Source organism: Uloborus diversus, chromosome 3 (assembly GCF_026930045.1).
Source record: "Uloborus diversus isolate 005 chromosome 3, Udiv.v.3.1, whole genome shotgun sequence".
Lineage (NCBI taxonomy): Eukaryota > Metazoa > Arthropoda > Arachnida > Araneae > Uloboridae > Uloborus > Uloborus diversus.
The window spans coordinates 214,177,322-214,192,897 of record NC_072733.1 but is presented as its reverse complement, the minus strand read 5'-3'; the positions used below and the strand labels follow the sequence as shown (position 1 = coordinate 214,192,897).

The 15,576-nt window shown below is 30.5% G+C and overlaps 1 protein-coding gene across 1 annotated transcript in view; it reads right to left on the bottom strand.

The window, feature by feature from the left end:
• The window catches only part of LOC129218579 (neuronal membrane glycoprotein M6-a-like), a 36,650-nt gene that overhangs the window by 15,534 nt on the left and 5,540 nt on the right, over window positions 1-15,576 (bottom strand). The window contains exons 2-5 of the mRNA XM_054852891.1: window positions 12,298-12,448; window positions 10,475-10,634; window positions 2,640-2,796; window positions 1,064-1,146 (exon numbers count right to left, since the gene is read on the bottom strand). Coding sequence (XP_054708866.1) covers window positions 1,064-1,146; window positions 2,640-2,796; window positions 10,475-10,634; window positions 12,298-12,448 — 551 coding nt within the window. The remainder of the gene's footprint in view (window positions 1-1,063; window positions 1,147-2,639; window positions 2,797-10,474; window positions 10,635-12,297; window positions 12,449-15,576) is intronic.

Sequence of the window (15,576 nt, the reverse complement as noted above, 5' to 3'; positions counted from 1 at the left end):
TTCAACTCACAGTTCATAGCTCACTAGAAGTAGAGCTTTTAGAAGTGACAAAGGAGAATGAAACCAACGCGAATATTGACACCGATGACACACAACCAAAAGCTTTCACACTGAAAGCTTACCAAGGACTTTCAAGGACACTTATCCAAGGACTAATTTTCTTCAAGGACACTTATGAAGGCATTTTGAGCCATTCCTTGATAACGGTAATTGATCTTTTTGATTTGTTAGTGAATGAAGATCCCGTCATCGAAATGACACGAGTGATCATGGAAGCGTTAAGGGGCCACAAAGAACTAAAGAGGAAAATAATTAATGACTGCCAAAAGAATAACATTTGCCGCTCTTTTTTATAAACTCTAAGTTAATTGATGTGTTCTGTTTGCACATTGTGCAAGCGTATTGGAATAAGCACACAGGAAACTTGTATATATATTTACTTATCTATCGCTAAAATCGAGTATTTTTTTATCAATGGAACCTGACCCCTATTTTAACACTAATATTAAGTCTTAATTTAGGCGGTTTTGATTTACGGGGCATTTCGATGGAACGCAACCCCCTCGTAAAACGAGGGCCTACTGTACTTCATTAACTTGCTGAAGAAAAAAATGTAAAAACTGCTTCCAGGAGCTGTTAGTGAAAACTTGATTTTTGCTACTTTGGCAAAAACCAATTTCTGCAGGCGTTTTTTTCCACCTATGGCAAAAACTTGCCAACCTTCATCGTTAGTTAGAATAGATATAACCATATTCATGATAGAAATTTACAATATCATTTGAAATAGAACACTGTTAAGCCACAGCATGCTTTGACCAACTGTGTTATAGACATACAAGAAAAAAGCTGTATTCTAACAGTAAAAGAAATGAAGAAGACCTACTTATTAGCTTTCCTAATTCTCCTAACATCAAGACCATAAAAAATTCAGGTCTGGTAGCTTGGCATATTTTATCCTTTCTCAGAGCATAGAAAGAATACTAAAATCTTATTTAAAGTGACAAAATCCTCGCTTTTGTTTAATTAAGTTTTCGAAAAAGAGATAATGAAAAAAAAAACTTACACAGTCTTTACAAAAGTTCTTTTTCTTCCCTTCATCACAAATTCTAAGTAGATTTACATCAGTACCATTTGGGAAAAGAAAAGCTGTAAAAATAAGAGACCCATGAATCTCAGATTATAATTTGATGCTTTTTTTACCTAACTTTTATACAAATACACAATACAAAGAAAACACAAGGAAAGGAAGCATGTTGAACTATGATATTGAGACTTAAGTATAAAATTATATAGGTTTATATGCATGTACATATACACAATAAATGCAGGAAGATCTTCCACCATAAATTCATTACTTGATAAGAACATCATATTCTGGTTAGGAAACAAGAAATTTCATTTCAATAAGAAAATATGCTTTTCAGAACTTTTAAGATATTGCTTCATTAAATTGTAAAGCATCAAATACATCTCTTCACACAGGAAAGGGGCCATTGGTTTAACAGCCCGGAATCCAAAACTTTGGATTCCTTGAAATCCTTTGTGCAACAGTCGAGTCCTCTACCCATCAAATTGAACAAAATTTCGGTGAAAAAACTTTTCTTTGATGACATTTTTAGTTTGTTTGGCTCTGTTTCAAGAGGAAATGTTTCAAAGTATTTAAATATAAATTAACAAACACATCTCAACAGAGATAAAGAACTACACAAACACTTAAGCAATACTTAAATTGAACAGTAATCTATAAACTAGTTTACCCTTTGAAGAGCTTATCTATAACTGGTTTGGGAAAACTAAACAGTTTTTCATTGATAGTTGCAGAAGCAACGTAATTACCATTAATAGGGGATGTAAATTTCTCAACCTCCAAGGGAAACTGGAATATGCAAAATTAGAGAAAAAAAAAGGTGAGTTGGAGAACTGGTTTGAGGAAAGAAACAGTTATTGTCTGAGGGAGGAAGGGTATGAACCATTCAACTTTGTTAGGATCTCAGCCTCAGAGGAGATTATATGGTGGGAGAGAATTACCAGTAAGCAAAAGGTGAGGTTGAAGAACTGGTTTAAGGAAAGAAATATATTATTTTAGTAACTTCAAGTTGCATGAATTTCTGACCAAATTTATTTTACTAAACTGCAAAAAAGGAAACAAATCTTTTGAAACTTTTCATAATTTAAATAAATTCCAGGTTTTCTGCATACAAAAGTAAATTTTCCTGAATTTTCCCTGACATTTCCAGGTTTTCCAGATGGGTAGCCACCCTGGTAAAAATAAATTCTTGGGTTGTGCTAATGAAATTATGTCTATTTTCACATCAATCTGCACACTTTAACAGAGTAGTAAAAGAAAAATGACTAGTTGCTGTGCACAAGCAAATAATTTACTTTTTTTTTTCACTCTAAATTTCTTTTTTCTGGTTAGCTTATTTTGAGCAAACATGTATTGGTTTCAAGATGTCTTAGGATGATTAAAATATTTTATTCACTTAAAAGGCAGGGCAAAAAGAGTATTTCAATTTATGATGCTCTATTTCTCTTCTGAAATGTAAACAAAATCTATTATCATTATCAATTTTTCACAGTAAGAAGAGAATCTATCAAATATTCTGAATTAGAAACACATTCCAATAATATGAACTTACCTAATGGTTTTAAATCAATGCATCTATTATCTGGATTTGGTTCATACTTCAAGTTGTTGCACATTCCCCACCACACAGAGAACACAAAGGTTATAAGGACTAATGAAACAAAGACGAGCAACCAAACCAGCTCCAGAATGTATGTCAACCCCATGAACTAAGAAAAACAAATAAATATCACCAAAACAAAATAATCAAAATGTGTCAATACAAACATTAGTACCAAGTTTACAGCTTATGTACATACAAAAAGAAAATCAGACAAGAGAAAAGACAATAAATAGGCTTTGCTAGCCATTTTAAAATAATGTATGCCCCCACACAGAAAAAAATTTATAAATAATGCATTTGCTATTGGGAATATTAAGAACAAATTTTGAGATTATGATACTCTTCAAAGGAAACAAACTTTTACTGGATATATTTTTTAATGTATAGATATGAGCATAAAACAAAAGGAAATATTTTACAAATATAATACAAATGTAGGCAATTATAACTAAATGAAAGCACAGGCCTTAGAATAAGATGGACGCTCCAAAAATGTAGGCAAGAAAAACATTTGACACAAGGGTGAAGCAAGATATTCTTCTGTTGCCAACAACATATTGAAGTAAAATGGATTTTAAAAAAACTTAAAGGATATTTTACTTTATTGCTGTATGGTATCACTTAAACAAAATAAATCTTTTTGAAACAATAAAATGAAATGTAACTTCCAAAAATTCATGAACAAGCAAAATTCATAAATAAGTAATAAAAAATAATTATTAAAAAGATATTCTAAGCTAGGACGCAATAGAATTATTTAAATAATTCAAAAGAACTGAAAAATTTACAGCATGCAGAAGGATAAAAATCTGAAACACAGCAAGCCATTTTCTGTGAACCAGGTGTCCAATAACATTTTATTCTTACATTTGCTTTTTTAAGGCTTTTAAAAAACATATTTTATTTTTATTTTTAAAAAATATATTATATTTTACATTAAAACAAATAAAAAAATCAGCAACTTAATTCTGTAAGTTGGAACAAGAAAAATTCCAACCAGTCATATCTTCAGCAAAATAAAAATAATTCAAAAAGAGTCATTCAAAGCTAGGCAATGATAAAATAATTCCCAGATTTCAAAATAAATGAAAAAATTGCAGTATGCAAAAGGATTGAAATCTTAAACACAGCAAGTAGCTTGACATGAAGTATATATTTTAATTTCAGTATGTTTAAATATTGTTTTTATTTTTAATGTCTTACTTAAAATATTTTTTTCAATAAATAATTTGCTTAACTGAAAAATACTCATAATCAAAACCATTACTTAATCCTTTCAAATTCTATAACTACCATAAAAAAAAATCGTGGCTACTAACAACATATTAATAATTAAAATGAGAAAAGTTATTAAATCACAATAATGTTTTCAATGTGTTTTTTACCAACTGCAAATAGTTTATTAATAAGTAAAATAAGAAAAGTTATTGAACAAATAAAGTTAATAAAAAAGAATTCATTGTAACCTAAGAAATTATAAAATAATTTCTGTATTGAAAAACAATTGAGTAACTTTAAAGATGTAAAAAGATTGAAATCTCAAACACAGCAAGCGACTTTTGATGAACCAAACGGGTTCAATGCTGGCATGTCCAAACACATTTTATTTTTTCAATTTTTCAATAACTATTCTTTAATATAATACAAAAACACTATATAAAATTTACTTTAATATAAAAACAATAGAAAAATCAAACAATTAACCTCACTAGTTCGGTACTTCCTAAAAAATATGCAAATACAAAAAACTTATTAATAAGTGAAAATAAAAATAAAGTTATTCTGAGTTTCATACTTAAAAATAAATGAAATGTATTGGCAGGATAAAAAAGGATTGAAACTGCAAACATAGCAATCAAGTGTATGCGAAGAACATGTTTCAGTGTTGCAATGCTTAAATACTCTTTTTGATAGTTTAAATTTTTACCATTTTTGAAAAATTCAAATATATTATTTTCGTTTCAAAACAAAAATCAAACAATTAGATAACCTTTTAATTTGGTACTGAAATAAGGAATTACCAATAATTTATCATTAAACTAAATTCAAGTTCACAAAAGGATTAAAAACAATTATTTTTTTAAAGGCATTTCAACCTAGCACACAATAAAACAACTCCTCCCCAGCCCCTTCTTCTAAAAATAACTTAAATATTTTCAGGCTGCAAAAGAACTCTCAAATATCATATGCCATTTTTCACCAAACAATTTTCAATGTTGGTATGTTTCAATATCTTCTTTTTTTAATTCCATTTCAAAGTTTTTTAAGAAACATATACAGTGAAGCAACACTTATATGTTTCTCTATTATACGTTTTTTTCATTTATACATTTCTTTACTTGGTCACTGCTAAGTCCAATGCACATTAACTTATACCTATTATATGTTTTTTCATTTACACGCTTTTTTCATGAAGTCCCTTCAAAAACGTACAAACAGTGCTATACCTGTATTTCTCGCAGAATAATTGGCTCTTTGAAAATCAATGTGGGGGTTTTAAATATTCTTTGAAGTTTGGAAAAAGTGATACAAAAGTGTTCCCAAAACCCTTGGAGCAAGCAATTCCCAACTATCGACTTTTTAAAAAATAAATGGGTATCAAAACTAAGATTTTATCATTTGACATTCGAAGTTAACCCACATTTCAAAAAATTTTGTCTGTATTTATGATATTAGCGTGAGTTTAATTCCTGCATTATTTTGTTGTTCATTTAGCTTATTTTAAAAAATTTTTACCACTAACATTCATTACTTCACTTAAATAGCTAATGATTTATTATTAGGTTTCTAGACAAGTTTTATCAGTTTGGTTATGTAAAAAACATTTCCCGCATAATCAAATACCATGGTTAATTGAATGTTATATGTTGGAATTGACAGTACTCGTTTAAAACGGTGCAGACAGTATTTAAATTTAAAAATTGAAGAAGAAATAAACAATTAATGGATTATTCTTCTACATTCGGTAGTTCCATAAAAAATATACAACTGCTAAAATTAATAAATAAGTAAAATTAATAAATAAGTAAAATAAATTATTAATATTAAGAAGTCATCTCTGAGTTAAAATGACTTTTACACCTCAAAATACTTGAAATACTTTCCAGATGTAACAGGATAGAAACAGGAAACAGTTTTCCTGTCAATCACGTGTTTCAATGTTAGCATGCTTGAATATTTTCATTTTTGAATTTATTTTATTTAAAAAAGGTTTTCAGAAAGAATTTTATTTCAAGTTTTCAACAAATGAAATATTTAGCATTTAAATTCTTACTCCTTTTACATTTTGTACTCCTCCAAATGAGATGCAGTTGCCAAAAATGTACTGATAAGTAAAATAAAATATTGAAATGAAAAAGGTCTATTTAGTCATATGATAAATAACTTTATATTCAAAAAATTGCAGGATGCAAAAGGATTGAAATTGTAAGCACAGAAAACAACTATGGCAATAACATGCTCATTGTTGGCATACTGAAAAATTATTTCTCCTCCCCACACACTTGTCTTTTTGTGATGCAAAACAAAGCAAATGACCTATTTTTACAATAATACCCATTCTTTGAAGTACACTGTAAAGAGGAAGAAGTTTATTGAACAAACTGGTACATTAGATTCACCAAGCTTGCTCTTTTTGAGTCACATTTATGATATCTAGAAGCAATTTGATAGGTGTAAAAGCATACACGTTTTCAAAATATTAACTTCTGAAAATTTAATAACATTTGAAAAAGACACTGAAAGTAAGAACTTTGCAGCACACACACAAAAAAGAGATTTTAGAGCTTTCAACATGAAAATAGACGTTATAGAGACAAACTTTCAAAAAAAAAGAAGACAAATAGAGAGAAACATTGCAAAGGCAGTAAATGTGGACATTTTTGAAAACAATTATGCTTTTCTTTAAATTTTACTAAAGCTCAAGACTAGGAATTCTGAATAGAAGGCACTGGCTGCCAAAGTCACAAGAAATGGTAGCAACTTTTGCGAGCCATTTTCAAAAAAAATGTATGCACACAATGCAAAAAGTAAATAACCTATTTGCTATTAATAGTTTCTGCAACATATTTTGAAATTATGATACTCTTCATAAAAATATTTAAAAAATGCTGGATATATTTTATAGACTAGGACCAGTCTAGTTGGGCTCAAAATCTGACGCTGTTTGTCGTTATTGTATTTTTATGTGGCTGGCTGCTAATGTTACATAATAAAGAAGATGGGTTGCATAGACAAAGTGTTGATTTTTGACAGCTATGTATGGAGATAATAAAAGGTAACTTTTGTCTTTGATTGAAAATACACTCTATTACAAAAAAATTGACACACCAAGAAGCAATCATCCGATTGCTTTGAAATTTTGTATGCATCAGTGTTTTGACCAGATATGCAAATGATTAAAATTTGGTGTCCAATGAATGAATAATTTGATCTCCAGCGCATCAATACCGTGCATCCAGCAGATGTATATAAAGAGCAGTTCTTCAGCAGTTGTTAAAACTTTTGGTTCGATTGAGATTCAGATTACCTTTCAACAACTTAAAAGTTCCTTGCCGCATGGTTGGTGCTCATTACGAGCAACTGTCAGAGTTTAAAAGAGGTTGTATCATTGGATTGAAAGAGGCCAGTTGGTCAAATTGGAGAATTGCTCATCATTTGAGTTGAAGCGATGCAGCAATTTGAAGATGCTGGCAAGGATGGGAGGAAAATGGCAGAGTTCAGCGTCAGGATGGTAGTGGTCAACTTAGGTTCACAATAGATCGTAAAGACAGAGTGATTGTCCGATCAGCTGTCACTGCACTTTCTTCATCTCTATGAACCATCAGAGGTTCAACCCAAACACCAGTGTTCATCATGACCATTTACAGACGGTTGGGACAACGAAATCTACGCTCGACCATTATGCCACCTGACATTGACGCCTACACACTGCTGAGCCAGATTACAGTGGTGCATGGCTCGATCAGGTTGGAATGGTGACGACTCGGGACATATAGTCTTTAGCGATGAATCCCCCTTCCAACTGTTTCATGACAATCATCTAAGACGTGTTTGGAGACACCCAGGGCAGAGGAGGGATCCTGGTTTCACTTTTGCATGCTACACTGGCCCTCATCAAGGCATTATGGTCTGGGGTATCATTTCCTTTGATAACTGGACCTTTTTGGTCGTAACTAGAGGTACACTTACTGCACAGTGATACGTCGACAACATCCCAAGACCTGTTTTGCTGCCGTTTCTTTTGCAGTACCCTCGGCTGGTTTTCAGCAGGACAATGTCACATGTTGCTATGAACTGTCTGCAAGCTTGTCAAACTTTTCCGTGGCCTGCCAGATTGCCAGATCTCTCTCCCATCGAGTATGTCTGGGATATGATGGGATGGCGATTGCATTTGGCAAGGAATGTTGATAACCTCGTCCGACAATTGGAGCGAATTTGGCCAGAAATACCACAGGACACCCTCCGGGAGCTTTATCGATGTTTGCCACACCGTGCCTCAGCTTGTATCTAGGCTAGAGGCGGGTGAAAACCTTTTTTAACTTGTTACTGTAACTCTGACATAAATTATTCGATCGTTTTGAGAATTTGATCATTTACTATTCTGTGCATTGTCTTCCTATCCACCAATTTTCGGCTCAATCGGATCACTCCTTCTTGGTGCGTCGATTTTTACTTCCTTTTACAAAAAAGAAAGTATTATATTTGTGAAAAAATTTTCACTCAAAAATCGGCCTTAATTTCCATCTTGCTCACCGCAAATGTACCTAAGAACGTATAGACGCCTGAAATATCCATTTTGAAGTTTCCCCAGTTAATTACAACGAGTTTTCTCCTGACGTCTGTATGCATGTATGTATGTGGCATAACTCAAGAACGGTATGTCCTAGAAAGTTGAAATTTCGTACGTAGACTCCTAGTGGGGTCTAGTTGTGCATCTCCCCTTTTGGTTGCATTCAGGTGTTTCTAAAAAGGTCTTTTGCCCCTTTTTAGGGCGAAATCATTGTTAATTTCGATGCAAACTCAAGTGGTGTTATAATTCGGCGGACACTTGGCAATATATACTTGGCAATTTACAAATCTAAGAAAGTTCTTCTGCCTTTATATAGGAGTTTAGTAAGACCTCATTTGGAGTATGCTGTTCAGTTTTGGTCGCCTTATCTGAAGAAAGATATTTTTGTATTGGAAAGGGTTCAAAGAAGGGTAACTAAATTAGTAAAGGGACTCTCAGATTTAGATTATGATACCAGACTTAATAGGCTTAACATGTATAGCCTGGAGCAAAGGAGAGTCAGAGGGGACATGATTCAGTTATTTAAATTTATCAAAATGAAAGATGTAAATGGATTAAATTTTTGCGGGGAAAGCAGGACAAGGGGTCATTGTTTTAAGCTATTTAAATCTCAGGCTAACTTGGAAATCAGGAAAAACTACTACTTTAGCAGGGTCGTGGGCACTTGGAATAGCTTACCGGAAGAGGCGGTAATGAGCAAGGGAGTGGATAGCTTTAAGAGGGCCATTGATCTTCATTGGGGACTAATTAATTGACTAGGACCAGCCTAGCTGGGCCCAGAGCCTGTTGCTGGTCGTCACATTTGTATTTGTATTTCGCCAGTTTTTTGGTCGCCAAGTTTTGTCGACAAATTTGGCGATTTTTTTTTAAATCTGGTTTTAATGTGGCCATTGTTGGTGATATTTAGAGAGTTAATTCTGGAATCACATTAAAATTGCAATAATAGGAAAATAACATTAAATTGGTGTAAAAGGAAGTCATGTGATGCACACGTCAGTTCGTTTTGTTATAGAGTCCATCTTGAAGAAGCTATAGTATTTATACAATAGATTTTAAAATCAGCTTCTTTCACATTGAATTTGCTACAAATGTCTGAAAACTCTATTCGGACTATCCATATCTCTTAATACATTTTCCAGATAAGATTTTTAGCACATTTAGAAGCTTCATGTGCAATAATACTCATCATCTATAACAATAATATAAACAAGGCTGGCTCTGACTGCTGGATTTTGAAACGTCCGACTCCAACTAAGGCTTCGGCTTCCCCCCCCCCCTTATTGGAAGGGGGGAAACCCTAAACAGAGATTGAAATATAAATTCTTATTATAAAAATTTTGCCTCTTGTTTTTCTGTAAACCTACCATATGCACAATGTTAAAAGTTCAATTGGAAAATTAAATTTTTCAATAGTTGCAGTTTTTAAAATGAGATTCAACAAAATTTCGATTAAAAAGAATGAGTTACACAAAATATTACTCATGTACACATTGAAAAATTGCAAATAAACTACAAGGGTTAAAGGAAAATAATGAATAAAGCAGCAAATGAAAATAGTTCAAAATGAATAAATGTTATTGTGTTGAGAAAAAGGAAATTTACAATCAATTGAGGATTAAAATTTGAAGACGACTCCTATTGTAAACAAAAAACATAATAAAAATAATAAACGCAATTTTATAACAAGTGCATCAACAAAATGTTCTTAACTGTTCATCATTCAAAAGAATGATCGATTATTTTTAGAAGATCATTATGACTTATTCATTTTAAGAATTTGTTCCTTTAGACCCGTTCGCTCATGCATCCCTAGTATGCATGTGTATTCTTCACATATCATTTGGAGTTTGGAGAATTTGTAGCAGAAGTATTAACAATCACCAATAAACATTATATATATATATATTGTCGCCTCAGAGCAACAGTAGGATATCTTAGCATTATGCTGGGGATTATATATATGAGACTAAAAATCAAACATATCAATACTCACAAATGCACATGATAGACGGCCACCAATTCTAGATTTAAAGCCACGATAGACTCTTTCTCTTGTTGCACCAGTTGCTAAAAATCCAACAAGCAATAATATTAAGCTAAAGGCACCCATGACTCCTCCGATGATAATGAACACAATATATATGTCATTCAGCCTGAAACATTCATGTAAGCATTTTAACATTTGCATAGCTAAATCAACTGTAACAGAGATAAAAATTTGGAGTTTGTTTTTACACATAAAATTAAGGTCATATTTTTATAAAGAAATAATTTTAATATTTAGTTGTTTATTGTAGCTATTTTTTTTTTTTTTATTTTATTCATTTCTACTCTCATAAGGAAATACAAACAAAGATAATTTACTTTGATTTAAAATTTGTAGCTGAAGGAAGAAAGTTAAAACTTTCATTTGCGAAGTCAAGCAAAAAAGACGTAGTTGCTGATAAGAGCATGATAAATCATACAATTTTAAAACTTAAATGATATACCATCATGTGAAAATCTCAACAAATAGGTTCTGTAAAACCATGGTAGAGACAAGTATCTCTAGGGACAAATTTTAATTTAGAACAGTCAGTAGCACATTTTATTTTAACAAAAGCGCTTATTTACTTAAAAAGAAGAAGAAAAAAAAAGTATCCAGGTGGTTATTGATTTTTTTTTTTTTTTTTTAAACTTTTACAAATGTGCACTTTTTAAATCTGCCAAACACTGACTTATTCTTTAATGAATGAACTTTTGAAAAACAGTATTGAAAATAATTGTAGAAATGGAATCTAAGCATTTTGCTTCAATTCAATCTTTAGATAAAGACAAATTTTACGTTCATTCTGATTGATTGACCTAAAAAACTATAAAATAGTTTACTTAAACTCTATATTAAAGAATAAGGACCGTTGGGGTATAAGTTATATTTTATTGAATAAAATGAAAACTATTCATTTGATACACCTACAAAAATTATCATTACCAATGAATATATGCTGAAAAAATGTTGCCAACACTCTTTTTGAAATTGATAAAAAATAAATTCAACTTTTTGGAGATGTCAATGCAATGCAAATAAACTACTTCCAAATTGTGCTACTAATTATCCTGCCACTCTATGTTTCTCAAGTTTAGGTATGTAGACATTACATATGTTTACTTTAATTTGGCATTGAATTGAAACATTTAACATAATTAGTTTTCATGTAATTAATGATTTAAAAACATGGGGTAATTTGGGTATAAATTACATTTTTCCAATCAGAAGGATAAATAATAATTTTATTGGACTACTAACATAGGCATGTATGTGCATCCTCGCTACCCACGGTAATATATGCTAAAAATAAATTGGACGGTTGTTTAAATTTGCTTAAATGTTCTGTAACAAAAAACTACTTCCCATCTATTAACGGAATGACATATTATGCAATTTTCAGTCTAAAATCCATCTTAATACTTAAAAACATTTTTCATACTATTCCATCATTTCTATTGTACCTACATTAAACCTAAGTTTGAAAACATTGAGTAAGATTGTTATTTAAACCATGCTTTGCTCTTTAACCATTACTATACCTGAATTCCCCCATCCACGGGGTAATTTGGGCATAGTGAAACTTATGTTTGCCATTTATATGCCAATGGGTCTATTAATATATAATTTGTAGGAAACTTTTCTAGAAAGTAATAATGCTAATCTGAAACAGGAAAAAGAAAAATATATGTTTATATAAATTTATTACAGAACTGGAAAGTTCAAAGTAGGTCATTTTTATACCCAAATGACCCCAACAGACCATACTAAAGCAAAATCATGAATCATACCATTCAAACTGAAAATGAAAAACTTCTTCAAATGTTCTCAATGTCAAAGATATACCACGGTAAAAAGAACCTAAGAATATTCCACAACCAGCACAGCATAATACCGTTGCTATAAGAGTAGCGTAAGGTATCCTTGTTAAACATCTGCATGCTGAAAAAGACAACAAATGTACATCATTGTTTGTATAACTTTTATTTAAGTACAAGCAGTATTTATTAGCATAATTTTAAAAACATCAATGTTCAAATTTTTTGTTAAAAAATATTTTCTCACAGAAGATTCACATGACACATGAGGTCTTGTTCTAAAATTAGTTTTCAGATTTTTATTTTATCAACTACATAGCAGAAACTTAATCATAAACAAAAATAATACAGAAATGTTATCAAATCTTAAAAGATATAATAATAAATTTTAAAATTAAAAAAAAATCAGTGAACTGAAAAGTTTTCATTCAGAAGTAACTTTAATGAAATATCTGACTATAGAAAAAAAACTTCATTGACTGCTACTTAGTAAAATAAATTTCATTGATTAAAAGAAATAATTTTTAAACTCTCAAGGTTCAGAGAAAAGATGGTAGTATTGGATAATTGAGAAAATTTGGAAAGTAATTCTTGGAGTACCAAGATTACAGTACATTTTTCTTAAATAAGGATTTATAGAAAATATAGGAAAGTTCTTTCCCTTTTATGAAAATGTAGGATTAATCCAAAATTTAGGTTGGCTATGATCCCTTTATTAAACATCAAGCATTGTTACACGCAAACAAAAGATATAGCAAGCCAAATCTGGCAATTTAGCTATAAAGTCTTCAAAAATTCAATATAATCTCTTTTATTATTGTCATAGTAAAACTTTGTATGATTTTTAACTTTAAAAAAAAGATTTAATAGTAAAATTATTGTATTGGCCTCTAATTATTTCCGAAAATTTTTTTTTATACTTTCTTTGCTCTCTGATTGGAAGAGAGAAAGAACTTCAGATTTATTAAGACCTTCAAGTTGAAAATTCTTGGAAAAATCAAAATGTGAAAATTTTTGTCAAACTGCTCACGTTTGCTCTGGTCATCCAGGGCTAAACCACTATAAAATTCTTGAAATATACCCTCTGCAATGAAAAATATTATGCTGGTTCAGCACAGAAATATGTTTATTTATTTTGTTTTGGTTGTTATTTTATATATATATATATATATATATATATATATATATATATATATATATATATATATATATATATATTTATATTGAGCTTTTTTTTTCTTATGAATAAATGATTTCTTTTGAAGATAATCTTTCTGAATATCATTTTCATGAATATTAAAATACAGTTACTCACATAAGGGTAGAAAAATCTAGAAGAAAAAGAATGAGGTTAAACCCCCCCCCCCCCCCTTTGTAGAGTTGACAATATACCAGGGCAGGCTTTCTGAAAAAAATTCCCCAAACTATTGTTGAAAAAAACCACTTAAACATGAAAACTTTTTCCTGGTTTGAGTCTAACCCTTTTAAGCAAGTGCCGAAGAAATGAATATGCATACATTTTGCACGGTTTTAAATAAATAAATAACTACGTTTCTCGAAAAGTGCGGGAAATACCCGATACAAGAATTTTCCTAGTCATTTGCATGCAAATTAATACTCATTTAAAGAAATGAATGTAATATAGCTACAACACAAACTATTATTTATTGATTCTCAGTAAAAGTAACAATTAACAAAAATCATAATCATGAAAACAAAAGCTTTTAAAAAATCTCATTTGTAGAAATTAAGCTTTTTTGTACAAAATATAAAAATCACGTGCCTCCAATCGTAAGCATGTGAATTACATTTCATTTTCCTTTCACTTTTGAAACACTTTTCAAAAAAAGTCATGGCAAAACCATTCAGACTTTTTCCAGAAAGTAACGGCTCAAATTAAGAGCAAGTTTTTTATTTTTTACTGATTTTTCGTTTCAAGTAGGGAGCTTTACTTATACGAAAGATAGACTTCTACACGCAAGTATGTACAGTAGGTAGGGAATGTGGGGCAAAGTGAAATAGCGGGACAAAGTGAAATGGTGAAATATTTACTCAGCTTTTAGCCCCCACACATCTGGTAATCCTTTACCTACATATAATAGCACATGTAATCTATTACAGTCAGAAAAAAATACCACTGATGATTAAAGCATATGATAACACAGGCAATTTTCAAAAATTGATACCCATATTGTAATATTTTGTTGAAAGTCAAAAATGATTTGTATTATTATAAAACAATAAAATTCTTGTTTGAGACCATCTAATACTCTGTAAAATAGTTATTTAGTTAATATTAAGCTGATTTGTATTTTAAATATTTTCTACAATCAGTCAAGTACATGCAGGGCAAAGTGGATGGGTCAAAGTGAAATAGTTTATTTTGTTTACTCGCTCATTCATTTACTAAACCATTTATGTATTCATTTATCAATTCATTCACTTATTTTCTTAATCATTCACACTCTTTTAATTGTTCATTTATTTTCATCATATTTCAATTAATTAACTATTTTTAATTTCCAGTTTAATGTTTCAGTATCATTTCATTTACTCATGAAACTTTTATTTACCGATTCATTTGATCAAAAATATTTTTTGTGATTGAATAGAAAATATTTCATTTGAAAAAATTTCACTTTTCACTTTGCCACATGGGAAAAAAATGAAAATTTTCCACTTTTTTTTGAAGGCGCAAATTTATTGCCAAAAATAAAAAATATTGTTTCAATGTTAGTTTTATTATAAAATAGAATGTTCTTTCTTTATGTACTATAATTTTCGAAATAATTTTCTAATTTGTTCATTTTGTAAAGGCTCAGTCATCCTAACCATTTCACTTTGCCCCACATTCCCCTACCTTTTTTTTACTGAGTAGCACATTTGATGTAATGTTTATATAAGCTCCTAAAAAAGGACATTAATATTAAAAAAAACATTTCTTTATCAGTGAATGAAAAAGGTACCCTGTAACATTCTTTCTCCCGACAGAATTATTTCTCTTAACTGTAAAACTAGACTAACCACAATCTTTGAAAATTAAAGCAACTTATAAAATGATTCACCTTTTTCATCATACAGGTATTCTTCTAAAAAGTGAAACGGAATAGGATAAGAAAACATCACAGGCCCTTGAAAGCCATCCATGACACAAACTAACTCCAAGTGATATATAAAACAAAAGAGAAGCCATAAAAAATGGAAATATTGATTTTTTTGGCATCCTCTCAACAACAAAAAAAAAAAAAAAGG